The following is a 16,969-nucleotide window of genomic DNA, read 5'->3' as shown; positions in this document are numbered from 1 at the left end:
CTTCTCATTCTCTGGTTCCTTCTGTCTTCACCTATGTCTACCTTGTTCTCTCTCCAGTCTGCCTCTGTAAAACTCTCCCAGTAAAACTGCTTCCTCTTTTTCTTTCTGTGCTCCTCTCTGGCTTCAGCTGCCTCTGATGACCTGCATCGACCTCACAAACAAACTCCAACCTAGATGCTTCCTTTTTTTTTTTTTTTTTTTTTTGGGAGACAGTTTTTTTTTTTTTTTCTGTGTAGCTTTGGCTGTCCTGGACTCACTTTGTAGACCAAGCTGGCCTCAAACTCACAGTAGATGCTTCTTTCTACCAACTAACCTCACCTTCATTGTTTGAGGTTAAATGTGTATACAAGGAGGGTGTGTTAGGTTTATTCCAGCCAGAGCAGCCATGTTGCAGGATTAAAATCCTTCTATACAACACAGTCACTATTCCTTGAGAAAAAGACAGAGAAGACATGAGATGTTCAGAGGATGAGGTGAGGTCTGACCACAGGAAAACCACAGTTGGTTCATTTCAAGGATGTAGCTACCATTTTTAAAAGCCACAGAATGCCCAGACCCCTTCACCGTTCCTGGTAGTCTTGGACCTAGACAGAGGGATCTTGAGAGGGACCATCAAAGCAGAAGACAATGATTAGTGTGCAGTTTCCTCTCCAGCTTTTGTTCAAAGAAGTCATCCTTCTACTTGTATTGACCTTGAGTCTCGACATCTTGAAATTTTAATCACTTGAGTTCAGAGAAGACAACAGCTAGATCACCCAACCTGTAATCCAAGCTGGACTCACAGATGAAAGATGAAACCTCTGCGAGCTCCCATTCCTTCTTTATCTCTGTCACTCTATTTTACCTTATAGGCTAGAAGCCTTGATCCCCTAATGTTAAAAAAGAAATAGCACTTCAACATGACGGAAGCATGTTAGCTGATAGATTTGTGTGCGGCTAAGACATGCCTGCCTTATGGCAAAATCCATGTGACACTTTCATGGCTTTTGAGTTCATCATTACTAGTAATTTTCCCATTAAATTAATTTTTTTATTTGTTTACCTTTATTGATCCTTGATCTTAAGATTAGATTTATTCTAAGTGTGCTATGCTGTCTACCACTGAGCTGTGTCCTAAATCACCTCTTATTTAATTTAAGAAATAAAAGGAAAATATAAAAATGGGTCGTCCCAATGTAGATTAAGTCATAACTTCCTTAGTCTCTTTAAAAATGTTCCAACAACCAGAGTGGTGTCACACACACACACACACACACACACACACACACACACACACACACACACACCCCTATAACCCAGACATTTAGGAGGTCAAGGAGTTTGAGGCTAGCCTGGGCTACATGGTGAATTTCAGGGTAGCCTGGACTTCTGTCTGGAAACAACCACAACAAATGCTCCACTGAACATGCTGTTGTTCCTCAAGGGCCAGTCTCAAACTTCAGCTAGATGTAGCTTCTGCTTTTAGTTCCCTCCCTGCCATTCAGACCCATTACCTAGCACACAGAACCAACTTCTGTTTAGTCTGTCTCTGGCCTGTAGTCCTCAGGAGATTCAGTGCCTGCATCATATCTAGAGTTCAGCTCTCAGGCTAACCTCTTAAAGGCCATCCCTTGGTCCATGTGTGTCAGTCATCCTACAGAACACTTCTGTCTGTGGTTTTATGCTTGGACTTAACTGCTAAGTGGAACAGTCTTGCTTCTTGCCCACCTCCCAATGCTAAAGTGTTTGTGATAACTGGATGGTCTATAGACACGGCTCAGCTTATAAATTGTTTGCTTTTAAAATTTTTTTATTTTATGTTAGGCACTAATAGTTTATACATGACATACTTATATGCCAAGTTGGGACCCTATAATAGCTGAGGAGAGAGTCTGATTCACCATTATTCCCTCTCTGCGTGTTGTAAGAGCACATCAGGAAACCCAGCCTCTCAGAAAAGAGGTAAAAGGAGCAAGACTTTGGGAGGCATCATGTTCCTCACATTTGGCCTTCCCTGTGCCTTTGCTTTGAGTAGAAATTCTGGCTGAAAATAGACCATGAGTCAACAAAACCAACAAGAGAGGTTTAATCCTTGGTCTCCTGTCTTTGGTGCCACCACTCCCCGCAGGAAGGCATTTTTCCTGTGACTTCCTGGTCCAGGAGTATCATCTGTATCCCACGTGCTGACATCAGTCTCTTCCCATAACCCTATGCATGGCAAGGGTCACCTTGATAATGACCCGGGGTGAGCTTGGAGGAACGAAACAACCACTGGGCACTTATGATAAAGAGTTGGAGGTCCAGCTAGGGTGAAGCCTACCGTCTGATATTGGAGACATGGCGGGAAATGGCAGAAGATTCCCAACCCAGCCAGCTTGGGTTAGAAAAGGCAAACATTAGAATTTCCACTGTTGACCTTAATGTTATGCTCTCCTCTGAGATTTTATTTCACCCTCAGGAAAGTCAGATTTCGTTTTTTAGTTAAGTATAAAAGTAAACAGTGCCACAGGGACTCTATGGACAGATGCCCCTCCCACATGGGAGGCTCGTCTTCCGGGTGAGGACTAGGGTGATTCAAGTGTCCTTGCCTGGTCAACACACGAGGCTTATTTTCTGGATTACATTGGTCTAAGAGGGCGGGATTGGCCTTCAAACCTGTGAACCCCCTCTTTGCTAATTTTGGGTTTATTATCCAGAAATTTTGTAAACTTCTCCCAAATCAAGTCCAGGAGCCCTAAGCCAGCTTACTTTATTCTGCTAATGAGTCAGTCCTCTGATCTGACTGCTATTTCATTGGAGTGTGTGTTTCCTGAGCTCTTCCTTTGTGGTCTTCTCTGGGGAAGGTGCTTGACTCTGCTCCATTCTTGCACTTAGCCTATGGCACAGTTCCGAGGAGGCTTCCTTTTGCCCAACATTTAATCTGTTGTCTCCATTTGTTGCACTCTTGTCTTCATTTGTTGTATCCTCTATGGCTGGGGATTAAACCTAAGCCTTATTTTTTTATTTTGAAATCCTTCGCACTTGATCCTTATTACTCAAGGTGTGCTCAGCATGCATCACCATCCCTTGGGCGCAGCTTAGATTGCTCAGTCCTGCCCAGATTGATTTGCATTTTAAGAAATTATGGTTTGGGTGTCCATTAGAATTGAAAAGGACTTTGCTCGAGGTTTCACTGTTTTCACTACAACCATCATCATTACCTTCTGGGTCATCATTACTACCCTCCTCTCACCACCATCACCATCATTATCATCACCATCATCACTATCATCACCACCACCATCATGACCATCATCACCACCACCATCATCGTCATCACTATCATCATCACCACCACCATCACTACCACCACCATCATTATCATCACTATCATCACTACCACCACCATCATCATCACCACCATCACCACCACCACCATCACCACCATCACCATCATGTCAACACCTAGCTTTCACTGAGAAATTCCCTCTCTTCATCTTCCCAACATCTTTTTGTGGCTTGTTCTATTACTATTCTTACTTAATCGGGAAACTGAGGCTCAGTGAGATCATATGATTGGTGTGATGCTATTCAGATAATGAGTGGTGAGCCAGCTTGGCTTTAATCACAGCATCTTAGCCCTTTGGCCTAGGATCCTAACCACCTGGCTCTGTGATCTACCCTCTCCCTAATCAGGTCAGCCAGCCATTTGGTATTCTAAAGAATCATGATTAGAAATAGAACAGTCAACTTTTTCAACCAGGTTGGTGTCAACTGCAATGACTACCAGGTTCCCTCTATTTACAACATATGGGGGAGGGGAGAGAGAAGCTGTTTTCCCTTTGTTTTTGTTTTGTTTTTGTTTTTGTTTTTGTTTTTGCCTGTCAGTGCTTTTTCAAGGAAAGTAAATGACCTATGTCTAGTTTTCATTTCTTCTTCAAGCAGTCTTCTTTCTATAGATGAGCAGTTCTCAACCTGTGGGTCACAAGGGTCATTTAAAAAGTACGTAATGGACTTCATTTCTCTCATGTACTGTCCCTGGTGAAAGGGCCTGCTTAGACTTGCAGGCTGTCTCCTCAGTGTGGACTCCGTCCAGCCCTGTTGCAATAGTGCACTATCCTGAACTTGACCTTTGGCAGAAGACATATTTATAGCTCTGATGCGAAAAAAGAATAGTAACATGGCCTTGCCGAAAGGTTCTTCCAGACTTTATCAGATGCCCTAGAGGCCTCGGAGTCAGGTTGGAACACCTACAACCCACATGCTTTGAGCCAAAGGTTCGTAAAGGGAAGGCCATATTTGGGCCAGGAAGAGAGTAAGCTTATTGGTTCTCAAAACTGATTGCCAGACTGCAGGAATGGGTGCTGCTGAGGTTTTGGAAGAGTAAGAAAAATGTCACTAAAGACAGGTTCCCCAGGCCCTTTCTTACTTTCTGGAGTCAGTATCTGTAACACTTCTGCTGTCAATATCATATTTTATGCATTGTTTCCATACAATACAAAGCAACTGAGAAAAGATGGGTGTGTTGGCGCATGCCTGTAATCGCAGCACTCTGGGAGGCAGAGGCAGGTGGATCACTGTGAGTTCGAGAGTCAGCCTGATCTACAAAGTGAGCTCAGGACATCCAAGCCTACACAGAGAAACCCTCTCAAAAGAAAAAAGAAAAAGGAAAAACAAACAAACAAAAAAGCAACTGAGGCCAGACATGGTGGCACTCACCTCATATGAGGAAATGAGGCAGGTCCAATGAGGCAGGAGGATTGCCAGTTTGAAATCAGCACTGCTTGGTCTGGAGTCTGATGGCAAGGGACACAGCTCAGAGGTAGATGCTTGAAAAAAATAATAAAACAACTGAGCCAATGGACTTTGTCCTTCACATCGTTTACCATCAAGGGCAGCGTGGGTCAGAAAGACAAGCAGGACTTCACCAAGGCCACACTCTGTCTCCTGGGCATTTGGGCATTGACCTCTCTGCAGTCTAGATCAGCCCTTCTTAAAATTCACCCAACACTGACCTGGGTGAGCATTCTTGGCATTTAGGACTCCTGGGTTTGTGTTTGGAGAACGAAACACTGCTCTGATATTCTGAACAGAGCTAAGTCAAACGGCCACATGCCTTGGGCACTGGCTGTTTCACTCAGGCACCACCCTGGCTCCCCTCTCTTATTGCTCACTCATTGACAGCAGTCTTGCAGAAGACGGGCTCCCCCTAAACAACCCCAGCAGCGCCCCTGCAGTGCCATGATGGAAAACCCTGATGTGGAAGAACGCGCAGTTGGAGAATTCATAGACAAACAGGAAAGATAAGACAACCGAGATTAAAAAAAAAAAAAAAAAAAAAAAAAAAAAAAAAAAAAAAGCCCTAGGAAAACACAAGCAATCAATAAGATAGACTAATGAGAAAAGTCGATGACATTTTGCAGTCTGGAGTAATGCCTGTGGGGGTAATTTCCGTCCTATCACCCTTATTCACCAGACATTCTTATTTGGCTGTGTGACAGATGCTATGCAACTAAAAAGCATTTGGCTTTTGTCTTAATAGCAGAGAAAATCCTGACATGTATTTAACTGGAAGGAACAAACAAAAAACAAACAAATAAAACAAACCAAAAAACCCCAAAATCACATCCCAAAGACAAAGAGAAGTCACACTCAGGGACAAGTACTCAAACATTTTAAGAGCTATTCTCCTCGTCACCCTGCTTGTCAATGATCAGTGCTATGTCACTATTTTCTGTAGTCTTTGTCTCCTAAACAAGGGCCCTGAAACACCGCCCCAGCACCTGGGGGATCAGGCCCCTTACATGGCAAGCTGGGAAACATGGATGTAGAGATCTGACGTGAGGATTCCTTTTTTATTGTTACCCTCTTCTCATTCCCCTTTACTCACCATCTCCATTTCTAACCATTGTTCTTGTCTCTCTAGTGGTTCCTGAGGAAACCAACACATATAAGAGAAATGGATTTCTGGTTCTTTCCTAAGCTATGGCGAAGCCCTACACACTGAGATCCCCTTCAAGGGAAACTCAGATTGTTCTATTTAAAAAAAAAAAACAATCGGGGAGTAAGGGGAAAATGGGAGGGAGGGAAGAATGAGAGGATACAAGGGATGGGATAACCATTGAGATGTAACAAGAATAAATTAATAAAAAAAATTCCAAAAAAAAAAATCTCTCTCTCTCTCTCTCTCTCTCTCTCTGTGTGTGTGTGTGTGTGTGTGTGTGTGTGTGTGTGTGTGTGTGTGTGAGTGAGCATGCGCCTGTGCCATGGAGGTCAGAGGACAACCTCGACTGCCTGTCCTCACCTTCCGCTTTGTTGTTCACTGCTATGCACTGGCCCATGAGTTTCTGAACAGCCTCCCCGTCTCTGCCTTCCACCTTGCCATAGGAGTGCTGGGATTACAGATGCTCATTGTCTTAGCTAGGCTTTCTATTGCAGGAAAAAACAAAAACAGAAACAAACAAACAGAAAAAACCCACCGTGACCAAAAGGCAAGTTCGTGAGGAAGGGATATATTTGACTTATGCTTCTATTCTATACACTGTTTATCATCAAAGGAAGTCAGAACAGACACTCAAACAGGGCAGGAACCTGGAGACAGGAGCAGAGGCAGAGGCCATGGAGGGGTGCTGCTTCCTGGCTTGCTCACATTGCCTGCTCAGCCTGCTTTCTCGCAGAACCCAGGACCACCAGCCCAGGGATGAAATGGGCCCTCCCCCATTGATCACTAATTGAGAAGATGTCTTACTAGAGGCACTTCCTCAAATGAAGCCCCTTCCTCTCTGATGACTCTAGCTAATGTTAAGGTGACACAAAACCAGCCAGTAAACTTATAAAACATTTGGCTCTTTGTAGGTCCTAGAGCTCTCTCAACTCATGTCCTCTTGTTTGCACGGCAAATGCTTTACCCATTGGCCCATGTCCTCACCTCAGAAACGCCAAGATTATTTTTTGTAAAAAGATGAGCATTTACCATTTTACTTGGGTATGTAAAACCGCCAAGACTTTTGTGGTGAAAATTGGCTTTCAAGTTATTTAGTTATGTATCCCGAGATGTTGCCTGAAAAAGTCCTTTTGAACATTGTTGTCGTTGTTGACTGTCACTCTACTGCCATTGTCTCAAAATTCATTTAGAAATAAATTTCACCCCCATGAGTGAGGCCTGCTCCCCCTTTAACGTACAAGGTTCCCCCGCTGCCACCAGGGAACACACACAGAGCAATTCTTGTACACTCCTGACTTGAGGCTGAATTCTCAAATGAATAGTGACTGGTCCTATTGAATCCAGATCCTCTTCTGGTACAAAAGGCATTGAACTTTCCCTCTGGGTTCCAGGGTGCTGTGGGGGAGGCTGAGCTGGGGGAATAAAAACCAGAGCCTCTCAGAGAGGAAGAGGAGAGAGATGCATACCTGGTAGAGAGCCAGCAGTATTGAGTATAGCCATATTGGTGCAATGTTCACGGTCGTCTTCTTTTTAATGCCTAAAATATAAAAGTATTGTTGACTGTATTCAAGGGCTCCAAAGCACTGTCCCTTTAAAACGTGGTTTCCTGCAAATTATCCTCCACAGTGCCCTTCAGCAGATGAGAGCTCCTCCTGCCATACCTGCTCTCTGGAATATCCGCAGCTCACAGTGTATCTTCTCAGCCTCACAGTCAAGGGATGATGTCTCCAGAATAAAGACATCTGACTTTCCCCCCTGTCTCCTCTGAGGCTACAAAGACCTCTGACTTGGCATATAAGTCAAAACAAAATTGCAGACCTGTAAGTCTTTACGAGCCCCGCTGACTGATGCTGTCCCCCTCCCTCCGCGTCTTCAGTGTCTGCACTTCAGTTTTATAATGTGTGTGACTTCAATAGCATTAACATTCTCTCTCTAAGTCTGGCATCATGCCACACACCTGTAAGCTTAGCACTTGGGAAGCCAGAGTGGATCAATGTCAGGATTGAAGCAACTGGGACACAGAGAATTCCAGCCCAGTCCAGGTTACGTACATAGTGAGACCCAGTCTCCAGAGAGGGAGGGGGAGAGAGGCAGGGACTGAGACAAGAGATGATTTTTATGTTTTTGTTGTTCACTTAACAAAGAAAAAATGTTTTATTGTTAAATTTGTCACTAATATGCCATAACATGAAAGTGTTTGCCATAGTATTCTGCTTTCATTTTTGTTGCTGTGACAAAAATACTATGACAAAAATCAAATATGGAAAAAGGGGATTTATTTCAGCTTACAAATCTAGGTTGTAGTTCTTTGAGGTGAGGGAGTGAAGACAAAGCCACAAGCAGCGAGAATGAATGGAAACATCCTTGCTTGTGCTGGGTTCTGTTTCCCCACTCCTAAACAGTTCAGGACTCCCTGTGTAGGGAATGGTGCTGCCCACAGTGGGCTTGTCTTCCCACATCAATCAACCTAAGACAATCCTGCACAGGCATGCCCTCAGGCCAACTCAACATAGAAAATTCCTAGCTGACATTCTCTTTCCAGATGAGCCTACATCCTGCCGAGTTGATAATTAAAGCAAACAGCCCCATGTTGTACTGAGTGCATTGTCTTCTTGGTCCTGGCACTTTCCCCTTCTACCCATTCAAGGATAAGGTGAGGCCAAGGAGCTGACAAAGTAGGAGAAAATTTTAACATTCCCTACATGTACTAGCTGTATTTGTATACCATCCCTGTGGTATGGCTTTATTAATCCTGTTTAAAAGGTAAACTAAAATTTAGAGTCAAGTCCTTTTCCCCTGTCCCTGGGTTAGTTACCTATTGAAACAACTTACTACTAACAGTGGCTTAAGACACTTGGAACTTATTCTCTTAAACCTCTGGCAGTGAGACATCTAAAATGGACCTTTATTGGCTGAAGTCAGCTTGTGATCGAGGTCTGTTCTGGAGACTCGAGGGAGGAGTCTGTTTCCATACTTTGAGCTTTCAGAGAATGGACACCTTCCCCTCTTGGTTTGTGGCCCCTTCCTCCATCATCAAAGTTGGCTTTGCAGCACCGCCACTCTGTTATCTTAAATAATAGAAATCAGAAAGTTTATTAAGAAAGGGAAAAGACGGGGCTGGAGAGATGGCTCAGTGACTAAGAGCACTGGCTGCTCTCCCAAAGGTCCTGAGTTCAATTCCCAGCAAGAACATGGTGGCTCACAACCGTATATAAAGAGATCTGCTACCCTCTTCTGACATACAGGCAGACATGCAGGCTGAACATTGTATACATAATAAGCAAATAAATCTTTAAAAGAAAAACAAAAGAAAGAAAGGGAAAAGACATGCCCAACAGTGAAAGCTTGGGAAACAGGTCAGAAAACCTGGTGCCACACCCTTAGTGCATCTTGTGAAGGATTCCTGTGACTATAGAGCCCACATGGATGATCCAGGGAAGCATCTCCACCCCCACCTCATTGTCTGATTGTATTTGCAAAGCCCTCTTTGCTCTGTGTTCCAGAGACTAAGGGATGGAGTCTATACGATACCACCCGGAATGGGTCTGTTCTCACCTGACCTCAGAAGCTAAGCAAGCATTAGGCCTGGTTGGTACTTAGGTGGGATGAGTAGATGTCTCTGAGAGAAGGAAGTCCCATTGCCCCTGTCTGAGTTCAGGAACCCATATGGTACTGGCCCACTGTGGACCTCCTTCTGTACACACAAGATAGAGGGTTGGGCTTGGTGTGTGTGTGTGTGTATGTGTGTGTGTGTGTGTGTGTGTGTGTGTGTGTGTGTGTGTGTGTGTGTATGGAGATGTATGGAGGGAGAGGGGTGCTTCTCCTGGCACTTCTGCCTTTGATGTTGCATATTTTATCTAACAACAGACAGACCGACAGACACTGCTGTCACCTGTGTTTCAGTGGACAAGTTGGGGCTGATAGATGCTCATCAGTGATACAGGCTGATCCTAGTGAGATAGGTGGAGGCAGGGCCCCTGGTGGTGAGTTTTAGACAAGGGTTTTTGCAGAGACTGTTGAGTGAACTCACACATTCCTGGCCTCTGTCTTTCAGGCTTATGTTGAGAGGCACGTTGTGAAGAATTATTTCTACTATTACCTGTTCCGGTTTTCAGCCGCTTTGGGTCAGGAAGTGTTCTACATCACATTCCTCCCATTCACCCACTGGAACATCGATCCTTACCTGTCCAGGAGACTGGTCATGATATGGGTGGTAAGTATTTTGTCATTGTTACTATTTGCCGATCACAGACACGCTGAAGGGGACCAACTGCCTTGCTATTCAAGTCTCTTGCACAGGTGCTCTTTCTTTCTTAAAGCCACCTACAGGAGACTTTGCTGGCTAGTCTATTTTAGATAAAACAGATAAAACCTAAACTATAAGTGCATCTTGCTTGGAAAAAAAAAAAAACAGACCAACCTGTGACTTCATGTACTTTGATTTTTTTTCCCCTTCCTATAAATAAACAAGACCAGAAAAGAAGTGAGATGCCGAGCAGGGAGCAAAGCAGCTTTGTGAGGTATGTGAGGTATGGGGTAGAACCTTCCAAAAGGCTATTTTAGTAAAATTCCATCAAAATAACTGGGAGCTATAGGCCAGACATCCCAAGCAGTGCAAAGCAACAACTCTTCTGCATCTGAGGGACCAAAATGTCTAAGGCAGATTACCTAACTATAAGGCAGCAGTTCTCAAGCTATGGGTTGTGACCCCTTTGGGAGGAGGGAAGGTCAGACAACCCTTTCATGTGTATTGAATATCTGATATCCTACATAGCAGAGATTAGTTACATTATGATTCATAATAGTAGCAAAATTACAGTTATGAAGAAGCAACAAAAATAATGTTCTGGTTGGGGGTCACCACAACATGAGGAGCTGTACTAAAGCGTCGCAGTGTTAGGAAGGTTGAGACCCACAGCTATAGGAAGTAGCACAGGAGACAGCCTCTTCCAGACGTTTTCTCAGTACCCTATCTCTTAGCCTTGCTTGGGAGAAAGTTCTGGGTAGTTTTGTTGTTTCTATTGTAATTGTTTTTATTTCACATAGCCATGTATGTGTGTTGTACATGTACCCACACATGTTCACATGTGTGTGGAAGACAGATTGTCCTCCTCAATCCCTCTCTCCCTTTCCCTGTATGTGTGTGTGCACAACATCTTGCGTGTGTGTATGTAAGCATGTATGATATGTGGTGTGTACATGTGCATGTAATTTGTGTAACTATGTACATGCCTTTCACTGTAATAGTCAGTTCCTAACATACTTTTCTTCAGAAGGGGTGCCATGTATCCCAATCTGGCCTCAAACTCACTAAGTTCCCAGGGCTAACCTTGAACTTCTGATCTTCCTGTCCACTTCCCAAGTGCTGGGATTGTAGGAAAGCATCACCAGTCTTGGTTTTATTCATGCAATACTGTGATTGAACTCAGGGCCGTGTGCCTGCTAAGCAAGCATTGTATTAAGTGAGCTACTTTCCCAATGTGAGTTACACATCTTTTTTTGTTTCTTAACCTTTCTAGACAAAATGGTATTTTTATCCAAGAAAATTTAGACAAGCATTTTGTTACATGAACTGAAAAGTATTAATCAAATCATTGTTTTCCTTTTCTATCCCATATAAGTGTTTAAAAGCATCTTAGATGCAAGGACAAGAGAGTCCATGATTGTGTCATCTAGGTAGAATTCCCATAGGGAGAGACAGCTGTGCTTGGGACGATGAGCCAATATCTGAAGCAGGATTGTCTTAGCACTTGCCTTAGATTTTGATGCAATGACGTGTTCCCCGAAGGTATTTTATGGCATGTGTTGGTAAGATATACAAAGAAAATGTGGGTACATCTGTAAGAATCCAAAATTGGTGGAGTGTAGGTGTTCCACTGAATAACAAAAGATAAGAGCCCAGGCTAGCCTTAATAGCACCCTAGTTCAAAGATGAGTCATATACTAATCCTTGAAATCGTTCTTTTCCAGGGTTGGAGGTGTTTCTCAGTGGTACAGGGATGAAAGCTTTTTCTTTTTCCGGATTTGAGGCAAGGTCTTAGCATGTAGCTTTTGCTGGCCTGGAACTTGCCCTCTACACCAGGCTGGCCTTGAACTCATAGAGGTCTGTTTGCCTCTGCCTTCCGAGTGCCAGGATTAAAGGCCTGAGCCACCACGCCTAGCTTGTCTAACATAGACAAAACCCTGGGTTTGAGCCCTAGCATTAAATAAAGACATTTGCATGCCTTTATTCTGGATGTCCCCTTTGCTTTATTCATTTACTTTGAATTGTATGTATTTATTTTTTGTTCATGTTGGTTTGTGTTGGAGGTGCTATAGCATGTGAGTAGAGGTCAGAGGGCAAAGTGAGGAGTCAGTTCTCAGTTCAGGAGGTTAAACTCAGTGCATCAGACATTTTTCCAGGTGCTTTTACCTGCTGAGCCATCTTGCTGGCCCCTTTCCCTTTAGTTTAGGCACAGATGTCACCCCTCCCACTGTTTTGCCCTCTGTGACCTCTTGGCTCCTTTTAAGCCTTTTGGGTTTGAGATGTCTGTCTTCTGGCACTTAATGTTTCTGGCCTGCAGTTTTTCTGTTCCTAAAATAGCTTGCTCAGCAGGGACCAGCTTTTGGGAAACCTGGTACTTGCTGTTTGAATTCTGGTTCAGCTACAATGTGTCTTTGTGGTTTGCCTTGCCCTGCCCCGACTCCTCCCCACAGTCAAAATGTAAGAACTTATTATCAAAAATGTATTCCCACTTCTCTGACATTTATGTATTATTTTAAAGTACATGTTATCATAGCTAAACTGCTTCAATCTTTCTGACTATATTACAAGCCCTTTGTTATTTCTGGCTGTTTCTAAGCAGGACCAATATCTCCCCTAAAAGCTCACGGCTTTTGACTATCTCCCCACCAGAAGCAAGGCATGTTACTGTGAGGGGAGAAGAGGGTTTACCACCCGCCCCCATCACTGCTTGGAGGTTGAGGGCAGAGGCTCCTAGTCCTAAAAGAAGCACTTGGCTGATGTGACAAAGGTATTGTGTTTTGTTTCCAGCAACGCAGGCCTGCTCAAACTCACTCAGAGAAGTGGGGTGTGTTCTAAGCTTGTAGGGAATCCAGGAGCACAGCCTCAAAGGGCTAATGGTTTGGTTGTCAGATACAACACAGCTGCGACTGTCCCCTCTTACCTCCTGCTGTCAACTAGCAATGTTTCTGTCTGAATTCCAGTTTTCAGGACAATTGGGTTCAGCTCATTGTATAGTCTGTCCATCTCTGGCCAGTCCCTTAGGCCAGCTGTTGTTGGTGCAAACAACTGTGGGTAGGAGTGGGGAGAGATGACTGACTTAGGTGCCAATGCCATGGACCAGACTCTGGGACAAACGAGACCTGAGTGATGAAATCCAGAATCAAAGAAACTCTGTGGAAGGCACTGATTCTAGCCTACAGTCCCCACTGATTTAAACTGAAAGGCCATAACTAGAGATCCTCCAGAGGCTTGTCACATGGTCACTCATGTACTATGCATGTGACACTTAAAAGAGTCTCTGTGGTGTGCAGGACGAAGAAGGAAAAGGGCCCCAGTTGGGTAGAATGACGTTGAAGAAGCTATGCTTTTGTGAAGTGCTATGCTGTCTTCAATGACTTTTGCCTTACTTTGTTGAACCCCCTCAGTACCCCACAGTTCTCTGGAAATGAACGCCAGGCAAACTGAGTGTTAGATTCTTTGTAGTTTGCCCACTGCTTATATGCAGTACAATTGAAGGGGCAGTGTCAGCAGAGCTCAGTGACATAGCAACTGTGCTCTTGTCCCCCCACCCCCACCCCCATAGATGCTACAGCTTGGCAGTAAGGAAAACCAGGAAAGCAGTGTTCCTTCCGGTGAGCCCTTGGGATCTTGCTCTTTCTCAACCCAGGATCTTAGGATGGAGGGCTCAGGTTCCATTGCGGCTTTTCTTTCCCTGCTCCATCACTCACATCCAGCTAGCTGATGCCAGTAGCTCAGAGCAGATCTGAAGCCCAGTTTACACCAGGCCCGTGAGCCTCTTAGTGTCTCAGTGCTGTAAGGTATCTTTTTATGAAGCAGCCAGCCCCCGTGCATCACTACAGGGTTGATAACACAGCTAAAGAGATCAGTCTTTCCGACTGCCACCTGCTTGTCTCACAAAAGAGCTTGTCACCTGCTTAGCGAGGTATGGAGGAGGACCTGTGCCTCACAGCCCCCTTGCCTGGGGTCAACTTTATAGAGCCAAAAGATGACTCAAAATGTGATTATCTCCTAATCCTCTGTTTAAACTGCTCCCACCAGTCACTTCAAAAGATTGCCCGGCTTGTTAAATTGCTTCCCACTTGAGATTAATGAGTCTTTAAGCAGAGCCAACAAAGGCCAGATTGAAGCCCTCTAACTTGTCCGGAATGCAATAGAACTAGGCGTCCAGGGTTCTGCCCCGTCCCTCTGAAGTAGAATGTGTAATTTAGCCTTAGTTAAATATTAAGTAAATGTCTTGATGGGGTTGTTAGACTCAGTATATTGGTTTGGTCTTGACACATAATAGAGAAAAGCCTTGGTTTTAGTGTAGGTTAACCATGGAAAACAAAAAGCCCTAAACCCAACTCCTGTGGTAGATAAATACATCTGCCTCTCTGTAATTATCACATTATCTGAAAGTGATCTGCTATTGGCGTATGTTCACTGTACCTAGTGTTCGGTTTCACAGAGATGTTTTTCATGTAAGTACATGCTATACTTTGATCATGCTCCCTCCAGATGCCCCGCCCCTTTCTTTCCTCCCAGCATTAGTCCCCTTTAAGGTCCCTAGAGAATTTCACTTCTACTGTCATGATGTGAGTGTGTGTGTGTGTGTGTGTGTGTGTGTGTGTTAGTTTATATATTTACATAAAATCTGGTGTCCGCAAATGAGCAAAAAAAAAAAAACCCAAAAAACAAAAAACAAAACAAACAAAAAACCACTACAAACCAGGCATGATGGTTGTCCTACTTTGGTTTCTATTGCTGTGAGAAAACAAAACAAAACTATGGCCAAAAGCAACATGCAAAGGAAGGGGTTTATTTGATTTACAGGTCTCAGGCCACTATGGAAAGAAGCTGAGGCAGGACCTCAAAGCGGGAGTCTATGGGGCAGGAGCTGATGCAGAGGCCATGAAGGAACACTGATTACCGCTGATTGCCGGCTTACTCCTCATGGCTTGCTCAGCCTGATTTCATACAGCACACAGTACCTGCCCAGAGGTGGCAGTGCCCTCGATGGACTGGGCCCTCCCACAGCAATGGCTAGTCAAGAAAGTGATCCCTTCGACTGGCCTACAAGGCAGTCGGATGGAGGTATTTTCTCAGTGGAGGTTCCCTCTTCCCAGACAACTCTACCTGTGTCAAGTTGACACAAAGTTATCAGCACAATGGTATAAACCTGTGATCCTGGTGCTCAGAGACTGACTCGGGAAGACTGTGAACTCAAGGACAGCCTAGGCTATCCAGTGAGGCTCTGGAGAGACATAGGGGAGAGGAAGAGGGAGGAGGAAGAGAAGAGGGGAGACAAAGAGAGAACATGGATATGAGAATGAATAAACAACTGCAAGATGAATATGAAACGAAAACATACCCACCTTCCCCTCCATCACTCTCACCCCTTAACTACTGCCCTACATCTCCTAAGACTGGCATGGCAGAGATCTTTGCCCAGCTCACTCAACTATCACTTCTGGTGTTTCACTGAACTTATGTGTGGGTGGGCAACTGCCTGGAAGCTCAGATAAGTATAAAATTGCTTGACACTCAGAGTCCTGGAGGAAGACTCTCTTTAAAAACGGAAGTGCGCTGGATCTACGTGGCAGTGTTTTGATGCAGGGTCTTTCGTCTCTTCATTTTGTTTCAGTCTAGTTACTGATGCTCTAGCAAGGAAAAGAAAGCTGATTTTGATGGTTTGCCTTTGTAATTCTAGCACTCAGGAGGCTGAGGCAAGAGGATGGTCCTGAGTTCGAGGCCAGTCTGGGCTATAAAGTAAGGCCCTGTCTCAAAAAGAAGACACTAAAACAAAAAGCTGTTGCCGAGTCATAGTCAGACCCCAAACTAAGGCACATGCTGGCATGGCAGAATGTCAGGAATCTGTTTCCCTTTACCATGGCTCCACTTGCTTTCATCTCCATCACCTGTAGGCACATCCATGCCTCAGCATCCTTATAAGCATACCAGTCAGGACTGGCTTTCCCCCAGAATCTATCCTACTTATTTTTTTTTTTTTTAAGGAGAAACATAGTCAATGGACAAGGGAACGTTGTTTTTATTTTCAAATACAAATTTTGACAACCCTTTCTTAGGACAAACAAGAACCAAGCAAACGAAAACCTCATCTGGGCTTGGTGGTACATTCCTGTAATGCTAGCACCTGGAAAGTGGAGGCAGGGGGATCAGAGTTCAAAGCCAGCTAGCTACTTGAGACTTGTCTCAACAAACCAAAACCAACCAAACAAACAAACAAACAAAACAATAGCAAAAATAAAAACCAGGTTTAAAATTTCAACATTTTCTGTATAAAGTTATATTTTTGAGTGGATATGGTTCCCCAGTAGCTTTTTATAGATCGCCCACTCTATGCCAAGGACTGTATACATCCAGAGCCCCCATTTTACAAAGAAAACTGACAAACAAAGAGATGGACCTGCCCAAGAAGGTACAGCCACTCTCAGTAGTAGTGGTCATACCAGGTCTTATCTTCTAAATCCATCCCCTTGGTTGCTGTTCACTTTAGTATGTCTCTTCAAATGGCTATTGCAGTCGCTCAAAAATCTCTTCACCATTTAGTTAGAAAGTTCCAGTTAGCATCACAAATATCCCTGTGCTTTGTAGCCACAGGACACAAGCTCCTTTTAGGTCTTTGTGCTATGATTTCCTGTGATAGCTCATTCTCGCCCCCACCTGCTGACTGCATGTCCCAGATTTTTTTTAACACTCCCGTTGGAAGGCTGGAGCGCCCCTGGGAGCTGAAGGACAGGGAAGGTGAAGCACTTAGGTACTGTGGTTTCTGAATTAGAGGCCTGCCTCCTAATCTTAGGTCCAGCATCCATTACCTTATG

At 44.2% G+C, this 16,969-nt stretch overlaps 1 protein-coding gene across 1 annotated transcript in view; it reads left to right on the top strand.

Annotated features, from left to right (window-relative positions):
• The window catches only part of Sgpp2 (sphingosine-1-phosphate phosphatase 2), a 121,899-nt gene that overhangs the window by 45,211 nt on the left and 59,719 nt on the right, over positions 1–16,969 (top strand). The window contains exon 2 of the mRNA XM_051154021.1: positions 9,957–10,115. Coding sequence (XP_051009978.1) covers positions 9,957–10,115 — 159 coding nt within the window. The remainder of the gene's footprint in view (positions 1–9,956; positions 10,116–16,969) is intronic.

Source organism: Acomys russatus, chromosome 12, assembly GCF_903995435.1.
Source record: "Acomys russatus chromosome 12, mAcoRus1.1, whole genome shotgun sequence".
Lineage (NCBI taxonomy): Eukaryota > Metazoa > Chordata > Mammalia > Rodentia > Muridae > Acomys > Acomys russatus.
The sequence above is the reverse complement of the archived record's forward strand: the minus strand, read 5'-3'. Positions and strand labels throughout refer to the sequence as shown.